The 18,153-nt window shown below is 46.0% G+C and overlaps 1 protein-coding gene across 2 annotated transcripts in view; it reads right to left on the bottom strand.

The window, feature by feature from the left end:
* Positions 1 to 1,273: 1,273 nt before the first annotated feature.
* The window catches only part of Map3k9 (mitogen-activated protein kinase kinase kinase 9), an 86,456-nt gene continuing 69,576 nt past the window's right edge, over positions 1,274 to 18,153 (bottom strand). Inside the window, exons 8-12 of one of the 2 annotated variants that reach the window (XM_013155300.3) lie at positions 17,016 to 17,169; positions 14,372 to 14,440; positions 12,831 to 12,943; positions 11,038 to 11,841; positions 1,274 to 9,719 (exon numbers count right to left, since the gene is read on the bottom strand). In XM_013155300.3, coding sequence (XP_013010754.2) covers positions 9,235 to 9,719; positions 11,038 to 11,841; positions 12,831 to 12,943; positions 14,372 to 14,440; positions 17,016 to 17,169 — 1,625 coding nt within the window. In that variant the 3' untranslated portion in view covers positions 1,274 to 9,234. The remainder of the gene's footprint in view (positions 9,720 to 11,037; positions 11,842 to 12,830; positions 12,944 to 14,371; positions 14,441 to 17,015; positions 17,170 to 18,153) is intronic. The other variant, XM_063241321.1, reaches the window with a different exon arrangement.

Below are 18,153 nucleotides of genomic sequence, written 5' to 3'. Positions count from 1 at the left end.
CCAGCCCGTTCTATATTTTGAGACAGGGTCTCACTAAATTGCCCTGGCCTGCTTCAAAATATTACATCTTTCTGCCTTAGCTTCCTAAGTAGCCAGGATTACAAACATTACCACTGTAGCCAACAAGTTGAGCCGACTTTTTATCTTTGCCCAGTCTGTTCCACAAGGGTTATCTGCACCCAAATCTAACTTACCTTGAGGTTCAGTGCACAGCTCAGCATTTTGCAAAAATTCTATCTCATGGTCACCCCTCTTTGTGTCACAGGAAGAGGCAAAAGTTAGGAGTGAAATGAACAGGCAACATTAGGAGGCAAAGGTACCTTACGATGTAGGTTTGGAAGCTTTATTCCACAGGTAGCTGAATGATGAAATTGGGTACTTACTGGTGAAGACTGGCCCCAAACAAGATTCTTCCTGTCCACTTCTGTCTTCATCCACCAAGCACAAAGTCATGGAAAGTAAAACCACAAAGGCTGCTTTGTGACTGGTTTGTTCCAAAAATTCCAGGACTTTTAAATGCTTGGCCAAAGTCACACAACTAACAAGTGCCATTAAGAGTACCAGAGTTTGAAGCCAGGCATGGTGGCACATGCCTGTAAACCCTCCACTGAGGAGGCTGAGACAGGAAGATCAGCATGTGTTTGAGGCCAGCCTAGACTGCATAGTGTGTTCAAGACCAATCTGAACTACATAGAAACACACTTTCTCAAAAAACAAGAGAGTGCCAGAGTCACAAAGAATCCACAACTCACAGAAAGCAAATCTTGTCTACAATTCCAAATCTTGTTTGTCCTCCTAGTCCCTTCCACGATCTCACTGGGAATGTTAGGGTGGAAAAGGCAAGGAGCAGGAGACCACACACACTCAGGAGGGTTCTGAAGGTCAAACCCCGTAGCCCGTGGGAGTAAACTGTGAGAAAATACAGATGCATCTGACAGACTCAGGCAAAAGCATCTTTCACGGGTTCCTGGAGTGCAGTTAGGGGACTGAATGCCTTCAGAGAAGCTTCTTTCCAATAGTCTTTCCACAGCACCTTTATCCCTCTCTATAGTTATGTCTTAAACATAAAAATTCCCAGGGAACAGCCCAGATACTTGGATATCTGCTTCAATTGCCAGGTGCAATGGTGCATACTCATGATCCCAGCTACTTGGGAGGCTAAGGCAGGAGGTTCAGCGTGAGTTTGAGAACAATCTGGGCAGTACAGTGAGATACTATCTCAAGAAAGGCCTGAGCAAGGGCAAGTGTACAAAGAAACACAGCAAACCAGAAGTGATCATTATAACAGTTTTATTCAAGTCTCTGTGTGCTCTGGTGTGGAGACCAGGCTGAGATCAGCATTACACTGTAATACAATGAGAGGTTTAGCCATTGAACCAAGCCTGCTTGGCATCCCTAGTTAACAATTTACAGTACCTTAAAAAACAAAAAACAAACAAACAAAAAACCAGGAGCGAGGGAAAAAGGGAGTTAAGGGAGGAAAAAAAAAAAGAAAAACAAAGAAAAAGAAATGAAACAAAAATGGAGGAAGGAAAGGGGTGGGGGAGAGATGGATGAGCCAGCCAAAGGAAAGAATGTGACAAGTTTCCCTCAGGACTTCTCCATCTTTAAATATTGTTGCCAAGATACAATAACTTAAATCTCTAAGCAAGATGGGAATTCGAGGACAACAGATCAAGACAGATACTCATAAAACACTGATGCAGAGAACGTCTGGGGATAAAAGCTAGCAGCTACTTACAGAGATAAACAAATAGCTATGTGAACTTTCACTTAGGTACCTAGATTTCAAGGCCCATGGGGAAGGAAAATCCCAAAGAAAGCTTTTCTGCAAACTAAGTAAAACCCAACTCCAAGATTTCCCTAAGATCCTCTAAAATAGTCTTAGACTCTGTTATGTCTGAGTGTGGATGTGTGTGGTGGGTGAGTGTGCAGAGTAGGTAGTAAGGGAAAGCAGAGAACATTAAAGAGTTCATCACCTGCTTTGCTATAGCTAAGTACTAAGGGCATGTGGCTCAATGCGACAAGAAGACATCAGCCTGATCTCAAGTTCTCAAAGAGCAGACGCAAGCTACAGTAAGGCTTTCAAGCTCAGGAGACTGGGAGAAAAATGGATTGAAGCTGTAACAGAAGCAATCACAGGACAATTCTAGGCTGGACCTAGAAGAGAGGCCCACAGTGGTGCTGGGAAACAAGCTGCAGAGTGGACACATTCCGCGCAATGTGGTCTGAATCCCTGAAGTCATGGCGAGTAATGGAGGAGCAGCAAGCAGCCTGCAGAAGAGAGGAAGTCGCTGAGTTTTGGGGACAGACAGTGGGACATGACACCTCTCTGATAAAGGGTGATCTCCAAGCCGAGGTGGCCCTCGTGGACACAGTCATCTCTAGGCCCCTCAAAAGTGGCCTACAAATGTGCTTAGAGGAAAGGGATGATACTGGGACCACCCAGATGTACAACTTGCTTCCCCGTGGTGTGACTCTAGCCGTGCCGTATGGCCATCCGAACCTGTTTCCATACCTTGGATGAGGGTAATATCCAATGCCAAAATTACCGAGTCAAAAAGTATATGAACTCTTACGGTTTCTTATAATATATCATTAGTCTTGTATCTAGGTCAAGGTAAATCCCTGCATTGCCTGACAATGATGAAGGAAAGCGCCATAGCAGGCCTGGCTCCTGGAACCCGAGGTAGGTGACAAGAGTAAAATGAAGACAATAGACGATGATTGTGAGAATGGTGCTGGTGGAGGTGTGATGGGCAACATCTTGAAGGCTGTGTAGGCACAGGGCTTGGCATCACAGCTCCTGCAGAGCCAGGGAACGAAACAGCTTCCATTTGCTGCAGCCCTTTGGAGATCTGGGAGAATCAATGATGCTTATTCATTCCCAGGATTCAGACTTCCAAAGAGGTTTGAGGATCTTCTTTATACCTAATCCTGTCCCCATCCCCACCCCACCTCAGGCCCACGCCAATGAAGGGGCCTCAGGGCTCCAGAGAGTCTGAAAGGTCTTCAGGGAACATCAAAGGGTCACGGGCCCAAGGTTAAAGGAAAACACTCTTATTGAAATGTAGGGGCTGGGGATTTAGCTCAGCGGCATAAGGGCCTGCCTTGCAAGTGTGTGGTCGCGAGTTCAATCCCTGGTACCGGTAAAAATACAAAAACACACACACACACAAAAGAAAGAAATGCAAACACACCCAGAGAGCTCCCAGCCTCACTCAGGACTTGAGGGAAAGGGAATTAGAAAACAATCCCTGAAACTCTTACTTGACAATGGCCCCTAAACCATATTCAGCTCACTAAACCTGGATGAAGGGAGTGAGGCACTCTTATTGGATGTGAAATTTAAGAAGCATAGAAAACTCATTAATCAAAATACAAAACATATTTCAAAGTAGTTCTAAAAAATCAAAATTAATGAAAAATATCCATGATGAACACAGTACCGTCGGGCTCCTTCTTGGTAAAAGCAGGTGTCTGGGTAAATAAGTATTTCAGGAATGTAGACAACACATTTCTGAATCTTGCCTTAAACTTCAGTGAAAGCTGAGCAAGTTACACTATATCCATGGGGCCTTCATTGGCCAGAATAGTCTTACAGCCATTCCAATCCTGCCCATCCCAGTAGGAAAAGCAGCCTTCAAGTATCCCCTCCTGAGACTCCCATGTAGTAATGCCTGCCTGCCAATCAGTCCAGTAAAACAAGGTGGTGGGGACTGCGGGGAGGACAGGTCAAACCAGTCCGTGGGAAAACAGGTCAAGGGGAAGGCGGGTCTGTTTCCTGTGGAAACAGAAGGGTATGGAAAACTCCCAGCTCTGGCAACCAGCCAGGCCCAGTCTCCTCTTTCTAGCTCAAAGTGCAAAGTGGGCTCTGATAAGCAACTGCAGAAGCCAGAAGCACTAAGAATCAGGAGGGGCCCGGCTCAAGCTAAAGCAGCCAACCCCAGGGTTCCCGGGACAGCTTAAGGAGGCCAGGAGGCTTTTAGACCCACAACAGAAAATATGAGGGGAGCCTGATGAGATAGTGATCTCTCCAGGATGAATGGAATATACTTTGAAAGTGTCTGAGAAAGCCTATGAGCAACTGACTCGCTGCAGAGCCAATCAGAAACTTGGGGCTGGGCAGACTGTTGAGGCACCTATTAATTAGCCTTAATCAACTAGGATTTCAGCTCTCACCTCCTGCTTTCCAACACTGGCACCTGAGATGGTTGAAACCCATTCAGCCAAAGCAGGGCAAGGACCAGGGCCAAAGTCACTCCAGAAACAACAGGATTTTTTCCCCTTTTATACATGGAATTTTATTCATTTGAATTCTTTATCTAGAAAAATACCTATCTGCTTGAAATAAAGAGATGTTTTTGGAATGTGTCCCTAACAACCTTTTTTTGTTTTTGTTTTTTGAGACAGGCTCTCACCATGTCTCACTATGCAATTCAGGCTGGCCTTGAATTTAATTATGTGGCCAAGGCAGGCCTCGAAGTCAGTGTTCCTTCTGCCTTAGCTTCCCAAGTGCCACGATAACATGCATGTGCCACCACGCCAGCCATAACAACCGTATCTTGATAAGAAATCACTGTCAGGTGAAACTAAGGCAGAGGCAGAAGATACTAGGTTGAACCATATAAAAGCCAGGATTTTGATTGTTTTTGACTTATGATAAGATATACATTACACATACACACACCCTCTCCCACGGCAAGCAAGGTGGAGCTTATCAGTGCTGGACCTGGGGTTCCAGAACCAGACATGTAAGAGATGGAGTCCCACTATGTCATCCAGACTGGCCGCATTTTCCTGAGCTCTGGGGATCATCCTCGGTCTTACACATAGCTAAGACAAGCATGTATCACTATGCCTGGCAGGGTTCGTGTATTTTAATTAGAAGATAGCATCATTCTCACTTCATATCTGGGTGTCTGGGGACCAAAGGGGCAGAGATACTTGCAAATTTACAAGTAGGAGGAGGATAGCTCAGATCACCAAGTTTTTGCCACAATGCATAAAGGGTCACTTTCACCCCTGCCCCAGATCTACAAAGTGGTCCAGTCTTCAGGAAAAGAGGCTTCCCACAAACAGCAGGACCTGCTTCTTCCCCCAGGTTCTTCCATAGGTGAAAAGTCCTTTTAAATTGCCTGACAAGGTCCTTCCGCACACACCTAACTCAAATAAACACAATGCTCATTGGTGTGCATTCCCAGGGAGTATTGGGGGACACATGGACTTTCAACCCCAAGATACACAGTTCCCAGTCAGCCACTCTACAGTACCTACTGTTTTTCGGTCTGTTAAAAGTGAGCTTGCAGACTAGGAATGTAGCTCAGTGAGAGAGCGCTTGACTAACATACACAAGGCCTTGGGCTCAAGCTCCAGCAGTGGGGTTGAGGATCATTTAAAAGTGGAAGACTCCTTGCCTAGAGTGGGCACTGGGATGATGACTTAGGAGTGTTTCCTTGTGTGGGGTGGAAGTACATGTTTCCAATACGAGGACTAACTGGAGCCAGGGTGTTGATCAAACATCAGGCCTAGGCATCCCTGGTGTGTCTTACTATACCTGAGCAACAATGGCCCAAGGGGTAGGGGCTCTGTGCAGATCTCTATCCTCACATGTGACATATGATGTCCCACAGCCAGGGGGAGCTTTCCCAAAGATTCTTGTAGGAATTGGCCTGATTCCAGGCTCTAATCAAATCACACCCTAGGACAGACTCCAAGAAATCAGAGATGGCAAACTGTCACTCTGTCGCTGCCACCAACCTCCCCTCTTCTCCTCAGCAAGATAAATGGTGATGATGGTCTGCCTGCCAGGGAAAGGAGGGAATCTGGAGAGGATGCTGGTCCACACCAGGTGCTCTACACCATGGTCACGAGTGCATGTCTGGTCATGGTGCCCATGTGGTAGGCTAAGCCAGGTCTGAGTCATTCCTCTTCCAGAAGTTAAAAGATGAAACACAGGCAAGATCCCTTGAGGCCAAGGTGTGAGAGTCATGCCAATGTCAACACAGTCATCTTGTGGAGATGGAGGAGGCTTCCTCTACAAGCTGGCAGGGAGCCACAGTGCCTCAGTGACCTTCTCTGACACAGACTCCTTTTACCCTTGTGAAGGAAACATGTGATGATAGCTTTTAAAAGAAGGAAATCTGAGAGGGACTGAGAGAAAAGCCCAAGGTCACACTGCAAATGCAGAATGGAGGAACAGAGCCAACTTGTTCAGTCTCAGAGCCTAGAAACCCAATACAGCAATCTGTTCAAAGTCTTTTAATTTCTCTTCTCTTGAATCCCCAGTACGAAGCAGCCCCCGTTTCTATACCAGGCAAGTATGCTAAATGAAGGAAATGGTATCGTTTTGTAAAGGTCAGAAGGAAAAGCCAGCCCTATTCTGAGCTGTCCAAATGTAAGACATCATTGTTGTTACCATTATTATTACTATCAGATCCTAGGGATGCCAAGGAGGACAAGTTAAGAATGACCACCAAAGCCTCTTAGAAATAACATAAGGTGGGGGCTGGGGATTTAGCTCAGCGGCATAAGTGCCTGCCTTGCAAGCAGGCAGTCGTGAGTTCGATCCCCGGTACCGATAAAAAGGAAAAAGACAAAAAAAAGAGAAATAACATAAGGATAACTGAGAAATCTACTCTGCTTTTAGCGGCGGCCTGGATCCCCAAGGCAGTAAACCAGAGGCAGGAGCTGAAGGAACCGAGGATACAGGGAAGAAAGCAGCACCTGTTCCTATCAGCATCTTCCTTGTGGTGACCACCTAAGCAGAAGCGCGGGGAAAAGAGAACAGCTTCTGCTTTATCCTTAGCTTCAGGGCCTGCTTCTGACTATGACCACAGAGAAAGGACACCTAGGCGGAGAGAAAGCCACTCAAGTGACTGCTACACCAGGATCCTCATCCCATCTCCCACTGTGCCCCAAAGACAATGTGGCATGCAGGGGGCCATCAGAGACCAGGCTGGAGAGACCGAGCAATTGTGTAACTCCTACACTTTCACATGCTCATGGACGCATCTGTAGAATAATCCTGCTTTTGCTTCTTTCAGGAACAATTATTTCCTCAGCCAAGACTCAGCTCTCCCTTGTCTTTCCCCTGGGTGGATTAGTAAGAACTAGATTCAGCCTCTCACTCAAAGGCTGGTAGTTGCCCTGTAAATTATACTAGATCTTTTACACTACAAGAAAGCAAAAAATGGCTGCAACCTAACGAAATGGTACAAAGTAAAAGGAAGCAAGGGAAAACTTCGTGTCTCATGCCAGTGCACAGGCAAGCCAGTGTGGTTTGGATTACACCATAGGCTACAACCTCCCTCACAGCCATTTAGTGGAACTAAGGGTTTAGGGATTGGGATTTTGGAGGGCCCAAGAAAAGGGCACATCAGAGGCCATTTGTCTCTGACTCCCCATCAAGAAAGAGAGTCATCACTGAGTTAGCTAAAACCACAGACAGAATTCACTGCTCCTCTCCTAGCCAAGAAGTAGGCATACGGGGGCAAATATCTCTTACACACTGACTCTAATAAACCAAGAGAAACATGAGCTGCAGTAACAAAATCTTGGACAACACTGGTAGAGGATGGAGCAGAAGGTCTCATAAAACAAGAACGATGTGAAAATCAAGGTCACCTCTTTTGTCCTTGATTTTGTACCACAGTAACAGTGAATGCGCAGTGACCAAACCTGTCACTTCTGCCAGCTGTAGCAGTCCCCCCATCCTGGTATCTCAGCAGCCAATACAAGGAACCTGCATATTATCTCTAACATGGCCAGGGAATATTCCATGATAAAAGGCAGTGAAGCAACATTTAAAGTCTTGTGGGAAAAGGAACACAACCTGGGGACTACACTATCAGTCATACTATTATTGCCACATAAACACCACAGTTCTCACACAGGTGAGGCCTCAGACTAGCAGAAGGTGAAGAAACACATGAGAAAGCTTTAGACAAAGTTCAACATTCAAGTTCAGGAAACAAATACCAGGCAGGTCAGGACTGGTCTTTCTTATCTATCCTACCCAGTTCACGTGCAGAGCTTGGTGCGAGCGCTGGCTGTGCTGACCCAGGCAGCCATGGTCAGCTTCCAGAACTCAGGACGCAACATCGACTGTCTGCTGGTGACTCATGGAGCACCTCAGAAACAGTGTCACTCTACCACGTTGCCCACTTACAGAAGGTACAACTAAGCACACCATTTTACTTCCCAGGCATCATAATGTGGATGGCTGGCTTAGAAGGAATCCCCGCAATTCCAACTCCCAAGGCCCGGGAAGTCCCTCCCCTATGCTCTGTGGAGACATCCACTAGCTGAACACATGACCTAAAGCCCACTGACTCCAGGGACTGGAAGGTAGACCAAGAGAGGGGAAAACACATAAGGACCCAACCACAAAAGGGGCAAACACTGAACTGGCACCAGTGAGTGAGTCTTCCCAAGAAGCTGTTCCTGGAGGAACACGCATGTGTTATCAGAACCTAGCATGCCAGTGTGCTGACCGTAGTGGGTAGATGGGGGTCTTTGATAAGTGCTGGTTTCTACCCTTCACTGAGTGTTTCCAAGTGGCGTAGAGGGACACAAAGACTCCAGCACCCTTTTCAATGCAACCTGTCTGTATTTTTCCTAACTCCCAGTTCTCAGTGGGCCAGTTCCCCTTATCACCTATGGTGTAAATAAATAGGCAGGGCATCTGGGGTACAGCTAGCCCATCAACAAGAGGGCCCCAAAGTAGGCCATCTTGCACTCAATCTTTCCCCTCGCACAAAAGGGACCTGGGACATATCTTATACCAAAAAAGATTCTGATTCACAGATGTTGGGGGTGAGCATGAAGGAGCAGAATCAATCATAGAGCATCCAGTACTGGTATGTGGGAAGGTTGAACTCAGGGTTAACAAAGGGACCCCTGGACAGCTCTGGGCATACCCAGGTGGCTGAGGAGAAGCAGCAGCAGACAAATTTGGCTGAGTGACTCTGCAGTGTCACCCAAAAGGCGAGGAAGACTCTGGAGGGTAGAGGACATGCACGCACCACTCCCTCCCCTACATAGCCAGAGCTGATACAGCTTCTCCTGTGGGCATGGGGAGAAAGGCCCTGCTTCCATCACTTTCATCTTCAAAGTGCATTATCAGTGCAAGAAGTAGGGCTGGATCTCAGGGGACCCAACTCTGGGAAAGGGCTGTGCCAGCCAGCTCCCTCCGTCGCCTGCCCGCCCCGCCCCCCGCCAAGCCTTTTCACGCTAAGACCAGAACTCCTGCTGGATCTCATAAGGAGTAGATCTGTGTGTGTTCATTTCAGCTCGGCACAGAGGCACAGTGCTGTCCTGACTCTGCCCCTCTGCATCCAGGTCCAGAAGCGTCCGCTCGGTGTCGGGTAGCGGCCCTGGCTGGAATGGGAGGAGGGCTGGGAGTCCAGGCCTCTCCTCCACAGTGCTGCTGCTGCTTGCAAAGCAGGAGTCCAGGTTGCTAGGTGTTTCCGTGCTGGAGCTGTTGGCTGGGGAGGCGCTGCGGGCGTGGCTGGGGGACACAAACCACCAAGGATCCAGCCGCTGCCGGTTGGCAGAAGGACGTGGCCGAGGCAGAAACTCCAGAGTCTTGGGCCTCTCCAAGGTGGAGTCCTGCTGGGTGTTCCAGCGCCTTGGTGTTGGGGGAAAGACCACATTGGGGTCAGGAAGACGGGGAAATTCACCTGGATCTCTACTGGGACTGGGGGTTTTCGGCACTCCTGGTCAAGGAGACAAAGGAAGACATCAGATAACAGCATAGCATTTCCAGGTCAGATGCATACTGTACCCTCTCCATCTTGTCAATTCCAGATAACATGAACGAATGAACACTTACCGAGCACTTACTATCTGTCAGAGTATACTGGGAATTACTGGGGATATAGTAGTGAACTAGAGGGCCAATGTTCTTATAGTCTATAATAGCTATGAAATATATGAAGAGCACATCAGGAATGAAATAATTAAAGGCAAATGTTGGCAAAAGATCCACAAGCTGATCATTTGTGTTTGAAAATAAAGTTTTACTGGAACACACTGCAGATGTACTCAAGGTGTGCTTTCCAACTACAGCAGCATAGCTGAGTGTTATAAATAAAACTGTATGATCGACAGAATCTAAAATATTTACCACCTGGTGCTTTCCCAGCAGTGTGCTGACCTCTTAGCTTAAGAGAATGTCTATTATTTACTGTTCACTCATTTAATAGACATATGACCAGAATGGAGTTGTGTATTCTAAGCTTAAAAGTGAGTGATATTGTCTCTTTTTCCAAAGAAGTTAAATATATGAGAATAACAACAATAAGAAGACCACTAGAGGGAAGGTCAAGTGAATACAAATGTCACTCACACATCTCACTAAGACGGGATTGCTAGCTCCTCTTCTCCCACTGGACTAGAGGTATTTTCCAAGCCTGGAAGAAAGTCCTAGGCTACGGATGTGTAAACCTGGAGCCACAGGGATCAGAGGCAGAGGCCAAGCCTGAGTACATACAGTAATTTACCTGGGCACCTCTCCATGCCCATGAGTCAGAGATGAACGCTGAAGAGCAGGATGAATGGTTGGAGGCTCATATTATGAATGTGCCTGAGCTAACATTATTATGGAAGGAAGGAGCCCAGCTATGTGGCAGAAAATATCCTTCCTATGTGCAGTACAAGATTCCCTCCTAATATTGGGGCATCCTCAGGAAATAGCCAGAAACTAGATTTCTACCTCTCCTGTTCTGAAGTACCACCCTGCCCCAGACCCAGGGTCTGAACATCTTCCTGGAGTCCCAGAGCCTCTTCTTCTAGAACCTATCTGACTTCTTGCAATGGCAGGGAAGATCCCTGAGGTATAGGACAGAGAGAAGTCAGCCAATAATGGCTACCTCCCCAACCCCAGATCATTATTTCTTGCTTGAACGAGCAAGAGGGAGAATGCAGCTTACTCAAATCCTGTAGGAGAAAGAAGAAGCAAGGCACCCGCAAACATCTTCACTCCCGAGGAGTTACAAAGGAAGGTGAGAAACAGAAGAAGAGGCCAAGACTCACCTGCTCCATGACTGGGGCTCAGCCCATTGCTGGAGGGGCTCTGGCTGGCTACAGGAGCCGCTGGCTTAAGGGCCCCATCAGAAGGAGTCCGACGATGACCACTTGGCTGTGTGGGGGCAGTGAGGGTGACATGGGTGGGAGTCAGGGACTGGTTAGGGTCTCGCTTGAAGCGCTCCACCCGGACATTGACCAAGGGGTTGTGAGTACATGGAGTCGGCGGTGGGGCCTCAACTGGGCTGACCGGCATCTCGTACACCACAATCTCATCACTGTCAGAGCGCAGTAGGGAGCGGGTGGAGTTGCACTCAGAAATGGAGGAGAGTGAGAGCAGCGTCAGGGAGGCAGAAGGGTCTCCCAGCAAGAGCGTGGGCTCTTCCTTCTTGAAGAGCTTGCGGGAGGGGGGGCTGGTGCTCCGACGTGGACGGCTGGCCCTCTGAAACAGACCCTCACGTCTCTTCTTCTCCTCTCGGACTGGTGGCTCAGGCTCCTCTGGGGGAACCAGCTGGCACCTGCCAGCTTCCAGCAAGTCGAACCCAAGGCCTGTGGCTGCCAGAACAGCCCCACAGCCAAGCAGAGCCATCTCACAGCGACGTTGGTGGGTACCACTGCGCTTGAGGCTATTGGTGGGTGTCAGCTGAGGGGTACTCGTGGCTGAGTTAACTGGGGTGGGCTCCTCATGGACTCCATCACCTGGGGGACCATCCCCATCCTCTCCACGAGGAAACGGGATACAGAGGTAGGGCTGGTTGGGTGAGTGCTGCAGACGATTCTCTCCACTCCTCAGGCCTTCGCTGTCCTCATCCTCTGCACAGACAAGAATGTGGGAGAAACAGGAAATGGAAACCAAGTCTCTAGAGTAAGAACCTGGCCATTTCCCCCAACTCACAGTCCCCTGTCTGTCAGGGATGAGACAATCAGGACATGGCACTGCCACTGAACCCATATGGATGCATCCCCACACTCAACAGTGACCAAATCAGGGAGATGGAGCTGTATTCCAGAGGATATTTCCTATTTGGAGAAGAGTGAATTCACTACTTCTTTCATAGGCAGCAGCCAAGTCCCCCCCACCCACCCTTTTTTTTGTGCCGTGCTTGGGATTTGGATATCCCGTGCTGGGCCATACACATGCTAGGATGCTAGGCAAGTTTCTGGCACTGAGCTGTACTTCCAACCCCATAGGGACTCTATAAAGTACAGCATGAGTTTCTAGAACAGTGAACAGAACAGAAATATCCTGGTATTTTTGTACCTTAAGATTAGAAAGACTTTAGGGTTTCTAGAATGATAACCTGACAATGTGTCTTAAGCCCAGTCTCCACAAAGGATGAGAATCTCCTACATGATGAAGGCCAGTTTCTTCCATGAACTGACCTATTACAACCTTAAAATCCATACAGAAAGAATACTATCTGAGAGTGAGCCTGGAGAAGAACTTACTCACCATACGGTACTCAGGGCGACACTGAAAAGCTTCTGGGGACAAGGGCTACAGTGTTTCTGACCACCATCCCTATCAGATATGAGGAAACTGACTCAGAAAAGGAAGACTCTTATTCAAGGCCTCACCCTTCTATACTGCCCTGACATAACTAAAACTGGCCCCCCTTGGGATAGGAAGCAAGGCCAAGCTTCATCACAGTAGGGGAAGCAACTGTGACTTAGCAAGACTCAAGGAGATGGAAGCAGAGTGGACTGGAAGGATGAAGTGGTGAAGTGTTTCTAGGGGCCTTTAACCTGAGCTTGATCGAGAACTTTGAGGGAACAGGGAGAGAACCAAGAGTAATGCTTACCCATCTCCATAAGGCTGGTGAACCCTGGTAGGGCTGGACTATTCCTCGGGCCCTTTCCCAGGTTGGGGGCACTGGACGACCACTGTCTGTATCCATCTACCAGAGACTTGAGGCTGAAGAACAGGAAACAAAGAGACTCTCAGAATCAGCTTCTTTTACACCATCTTCAAAGGGCCTAAGGACATGCCTCTTTCCTTGTCCACCTGGCCACACTGAAGAGCTTCGGGGAGCAGACAACAACTCTTACTGAGCCATCTGCCTCACGAACATGCACTAAAGAAGCAAAGCGGTATGACCTTGTCCCTCACATGCTCTTGACCTATGGGAAAGTCTGGTGAGCAGGTGGCAAGCAGGCAGAAAGAACAAGGCCTGTCCAGCTGCTGGAGGTCTTGCCTGAGGCCTTCTTAGGAAGCAGCAACTGAAGCACAGACACTGAATGCAACACATTAGAAATACATGGGCCAGATGAGACAGTAGAAATGGGCTCTCATTATTCACACTATTTCTCAACTATCCCTTCCAAGCATCCACATGCTTAGACAACTTTCAAAGCCATCCACTTTTCAAAAAGAAAAATCAGGAGCCAGGGATTTAGCTCAGCTGCATAAGTACCTGCCTTGCAAGCATGCAGTCATGGGTTTGATCCCTGGTACCAAAAAATTATAAAATAAAAAACAAAAAGAAAAGGAAAAATCAGCCAACAAAACTGCACCAATCCTGTGCACTTTGGGAGAGACCTATGTGGGTAGCACATTATGCTGCACTTGAGCCCTTGGTTTATCTGGGGATGAAGAGAAAGAGGATAGTAGCTCACATTCAAGTCCTTGGAATCAACTTATTTGACAAGCCAGTAACTCCCAAGGTTACAGACTGGGTTCCCCCTCAATCCCTCACATAGAGAATGAAAAGCCACAAAGCACTAGTCTTTTCCTAGAGAACAATAAAAGGTAGCACTAGGGAATCTGTGTGCTCTGGTGGTTTTGAAGATCCAGAATTAGAGCCAGAGGTGGCTCCTTTCTTTAATACTTAAAGCACTGAAGTCTACACTCTCAGAGTCCCAGGCCACCTGAGAGATAGAGAAGGATCAGCTTTCTCCTTGATCCTGGAATTTTGTTTTGGATACTATCAGAAACACCAGTGAGTTAAGTGTATCCCAGCCTCTTACTGGTCTCAACCAAAATACTGAGCCTGAGAAAAACATAGTGTTAACCCACAGCCTGGGACTTTGAATGATTTTACATCACTTCTAACACTAGATTCAAGGAAAGCCAGCTTAGCAAGTCAAAAGCAGTATTCAAGACTGAAGGATAAATAGTATTGTGCCTTCTCCCTAAAACTAAGGATACCAGGAGCATTCCAACAACTGGAGTGGTCAGGAAAGTGAGTTATGCTAACACAGGCGTTTTCCCAATGTGCACGATGGTACTGCTCTTAAAATAAAACAAAATAAAGGAAAGAAAGAAAGAACAGAAAAAACGGAAGAGCAATGGAAGGCTGATTGCTACCAGTGCAGCTGGTGAAAGGGTGAAGCTCTGACTCACCCCAAGTGAAAATGTGGAGATTCTGATGGGGTACTTAAACCATTAGCTCTCTCACGTCTCTGAGGGGATCTTTAATGAATAAAGACAATTAGTAGGAGGCAACGAAGGGCACATCTAGCTCAGCCTCTCCCACACTGAAACTGCCGGCTGGACTCAGCAATGCTGCCAGCAGCCGTCCCTTTGTCTGGGCAGCAAAGCCCACACCAGGAAAGCATCGTAACAATGGCCCAGTTTGAGTGCTTCAGGGACATGTTCTCCCAATCCAGTAAAGGTCCCTGGGTGGCCATAGGGTAACTACAGATAGCTGGTAAATCCAAAATACCCAAGGTGTCTACAGACAAGTGTGTATTTCCTGCTGAAGATGCAAATTCACTTAATGTTACTAAATTTGAAATAGTTATTTGCCATTATATATTTTCTTCAGTCAACAGGCACTAAAGTTAGAAACATTAAAGTTCTCAAAAATTTTTGAAATCAAAGTAGTTTTTACTTAACTGCAATTTTAAATAAGAATGTGAGAACTTAAGCCACAAATTTTTAAATTGGTTCATAAGTTTGTGAGGGTAAATCCAGGTAAGGAGGAGGAAGAGTGCAAAGTTGGTATTTCATAATGTGAAATAAAGTTAATTTACTACTAAGATGAAAATATCTTTAAACCAAACAGAACCACTGAAATATTCTGAGATCTAGAGCCCACCTGTTTAATTCCACCTGGAATTACAACAATATCAGAAATATCCAGCAATTCAGGATGACTGAGTTTCTCTGACCTGACTCAACCCTAGCCTAGCCTGGGGCTCACAGAACCAACTAACACGCTCTTGCTCCAATAGAACTTGGTAAAGCTGTACCATCTGCTGTCACCCAAGGATCCGATTGCTAATGCTATATCCAGTATACATAGTTTATCCTGCATTCCTGAAAAGTTTTTTTGCTATATTTTAATTTTTTTCTTTTTCAATTTTTATTTTTATTAGCATGTTTGTGGTACACAATGTTTACATTCTTCGAGGGAAGTTGGTACAGGTATGTAGTATATCTTAATTCTTCTTTTGTTCACTTCCCCTCTACTTCCTTTCCTCTTCCCTTGTGCAAAAGATCTACTTCCTTATTTCCCATTTATTTTGTTTTTTACTTCTACTTTGGATTTCTTATATAAAAGAAACTATGCAATATTTAAGCTTGTATATCTGATTTCTGGAACCAGTTTCACAGAGTCAATCTTTATGAACCAAATGGTTACTTTCTCTTTGAGCTCATAGTCTAACATAGAAGAAATAGATTTTGGACATGATATCTTAGCATTTAAAAGATTAACAATGTAGTTAGGCGTTCAAGGCACTCACAAGTCAATAGTCAATCTTAGAAGTTCTTTGGAAAGTCACTAAAAAAAGGTGAAGGGAGCCAGATGCAGTGGAACATGCCTGTATTCCCAGCACTTGGGAGGCAGAGAAAGGAGGACTATTATAAGTTCAAGACCAGCCTGAGCTACAAAGTGAGCTCAAGGCCAGCCTGAACTGCAAAGTGAGACCCTGTCTAAAAAAAACAAAAAATAAAAAGGTGAATTGCTGGCTAAGCTCACAGGAAACTGAGGAAACTTTGTTTTAGAGTCTAACATCAAGAACAAGAAGCATAAACCATGATACCCATGCTTCTGACATGAAACAAAACTATGTGAGAGGCAGGGAAGAATCGACCTTGCTAATATTGACACATGCTTACTATAAGCCTGCTAATGTATGCACTTCACAAAGATACCCTCACTTCATCCTCATACGGACTTCAAAAATATTGGTACTAATAGTGACCCCATTCTACAGATGAGAAAATATAAGCTCCCACACTGGGTATAGGGGAGCTAGGACTCATGCCCAGACAAGTCTGGTGTCAGCATCTTAGCTCTTAGACGCCATGAACACATGACTTATGAAGAGTGGAGACTCAGGAAAATCTTAGGCCTCAAGCCCACAAGGGAGGACCAGCACATTCAAGGCACCAAGACCTCCATGCTTTGCCCAGTAGTGGGTTCACATGCCTCCGTAAGGCTACGAGGTGAGCCCTGAAAGTTCTAGTGTCCCTCATGTTATATACCTAACTGTACAAGGATTAGTTTGTTCCTGCTTTAGGACAAGTCTTCAATTAACCCTGCCTCTCTCCTCTTTCTTAAGGGAAAGAGCCAAGTGTAAGTAGAATACTCAAGCAGAGCTTCCCTCATTTCCTTAATTGCTTGGGCTACTTGCTACTCTGCACTGACCACCTACACAGATCAGCAGACTACACTGGTGGGCTAAATCCTGCCCATCATTTGTTTCTGTAAAGTCTGACTGGAACACAACCATGCTTAGCCATTAATGTATCACCTGCAGATTGCGGCTACTTAGAAGTTGAACAACTGTGACAAAACCCAATATATCACAAAACCTAAATATTTATTATTGGCTTTTTATAGAAATAGCTTACTAATTTCTGTCCTGGGGGGTTCCCAAGAAACAAGAGATTGGAAAAGGCTGCTATAGAAACCAATAAGCCTGTAATTTCTCAGAAAGCACTGAAACACACAACAGAGAAAAAAGTATTTCACATCATGCTTTTAAACAGGCACCTATCTTTAAGTGAGAGAGAATTCCTATCACTTGGCTCTTACCCTTCATCTCCTGAGGAGAGCTCCTTCTGCCCAAGAGTCCCTGGCCCCCATGTCCGGCCCTTCTTCTTTGGGACTCTCTTCTCCTCCTCCTCCCCTTCCTCTTTTGGGATGACTGAGTTCCGGCCCCAAGTTTTGCTGCTTTCACCTGGTGTCACTGTGAATAAAGGTTGGATAAGATCCAGAAAACAGACAACCAGCCCTCCAAAGCTAGCCTTTACCAAGCACACACGCATGCACGCACACAAGGAGCAGCAGGGAGGTGAGATCTCATCAGAAACTCTGTGCCCAGGTGGACCATTCCAGCCATGTAATAGAGTCCCCAGTCACCAATCATTTAGCTCTCTCAAATTACTGAACATGAACTCAAGCCAGTCAAATACAGAGTTCCAAACAGATCTGAATGAAAAACTTGCCTTTGGGGGTAGAACTGGATGGTAGAGAATGAAGAAATTAATGGAGGTTGAGGGTTGAGGAGTAAGGTAAATAGGAAGAACAAAACTTTTTGGAAAGAAAGACCTAAAAAGGAAGAAAATGAGGGGTTCAAAGCTATGGCAAAGAAGTCCAGTGGAGAAGGAGAGCGGGGAAGAACAGGCACAGAGAAATGGAAGACAGGTGGGACATTCTTCTCACATTGTTACCTAGAGCAAGAGCTGAGACCCACAGGCTCAGGGAGAGGCTTGTATCAGAAATGAGTGCAGGGAATCAGTTACCAAAACAAAGAGAGTTGAGGGCACTGAGGCAAACTGGAGCTCGCAGAAGCTGCTACCAGTTCCAGCCAACTGTGGCTGCATAAAAAGGAAACCTACTGATCTGATTTTTCAAGGAAGGCCAGAAATCTACTATCTTAAATAAAATCCATCTTTACAATGGGAAACGAATTCATTCATTCATTCATTCATATATATATATATATATATATATATAGATATAGATATAGATATAGATAGATATAGATATATATATATACACACATACACATATATATACATACATACATATATGCTCATTTTTTTTGTTTTAAACAAATACTATGGTCAAAATGAAAGCAGTCCCGGTTTGGCCCTCTATGAAATATTTGCCAAGTTTTCTTAATACCTAGACTTTGGAAAAGCCCTTCCTTGAGAAGCATTGTAAAAGA

The sequence above is a fragment of the Cavia porcellus genome, unplaced genomic scaffold (genome assembly GCF_034190915.1).
Source record: "Cavia porcellus strain 051 isolate PalLab524CR breed Dunkin Hartley unplaced genomic scaffold, mCavPor4.1 scaffold_31, whole genome shotgun sequence".
Taxonomy (NCBI): domain Eukaryota; kingdom Metazoa; phylum Chordata; class Mammalia; order Rodentia; family Caviidae; genus Cavia; species Cavia porcellus.
The sequence above is the reverse complement of the archived record's forward strand: the minus strand, read 5'-3'. Positions and strand labels throughout refer to the sequence as shown.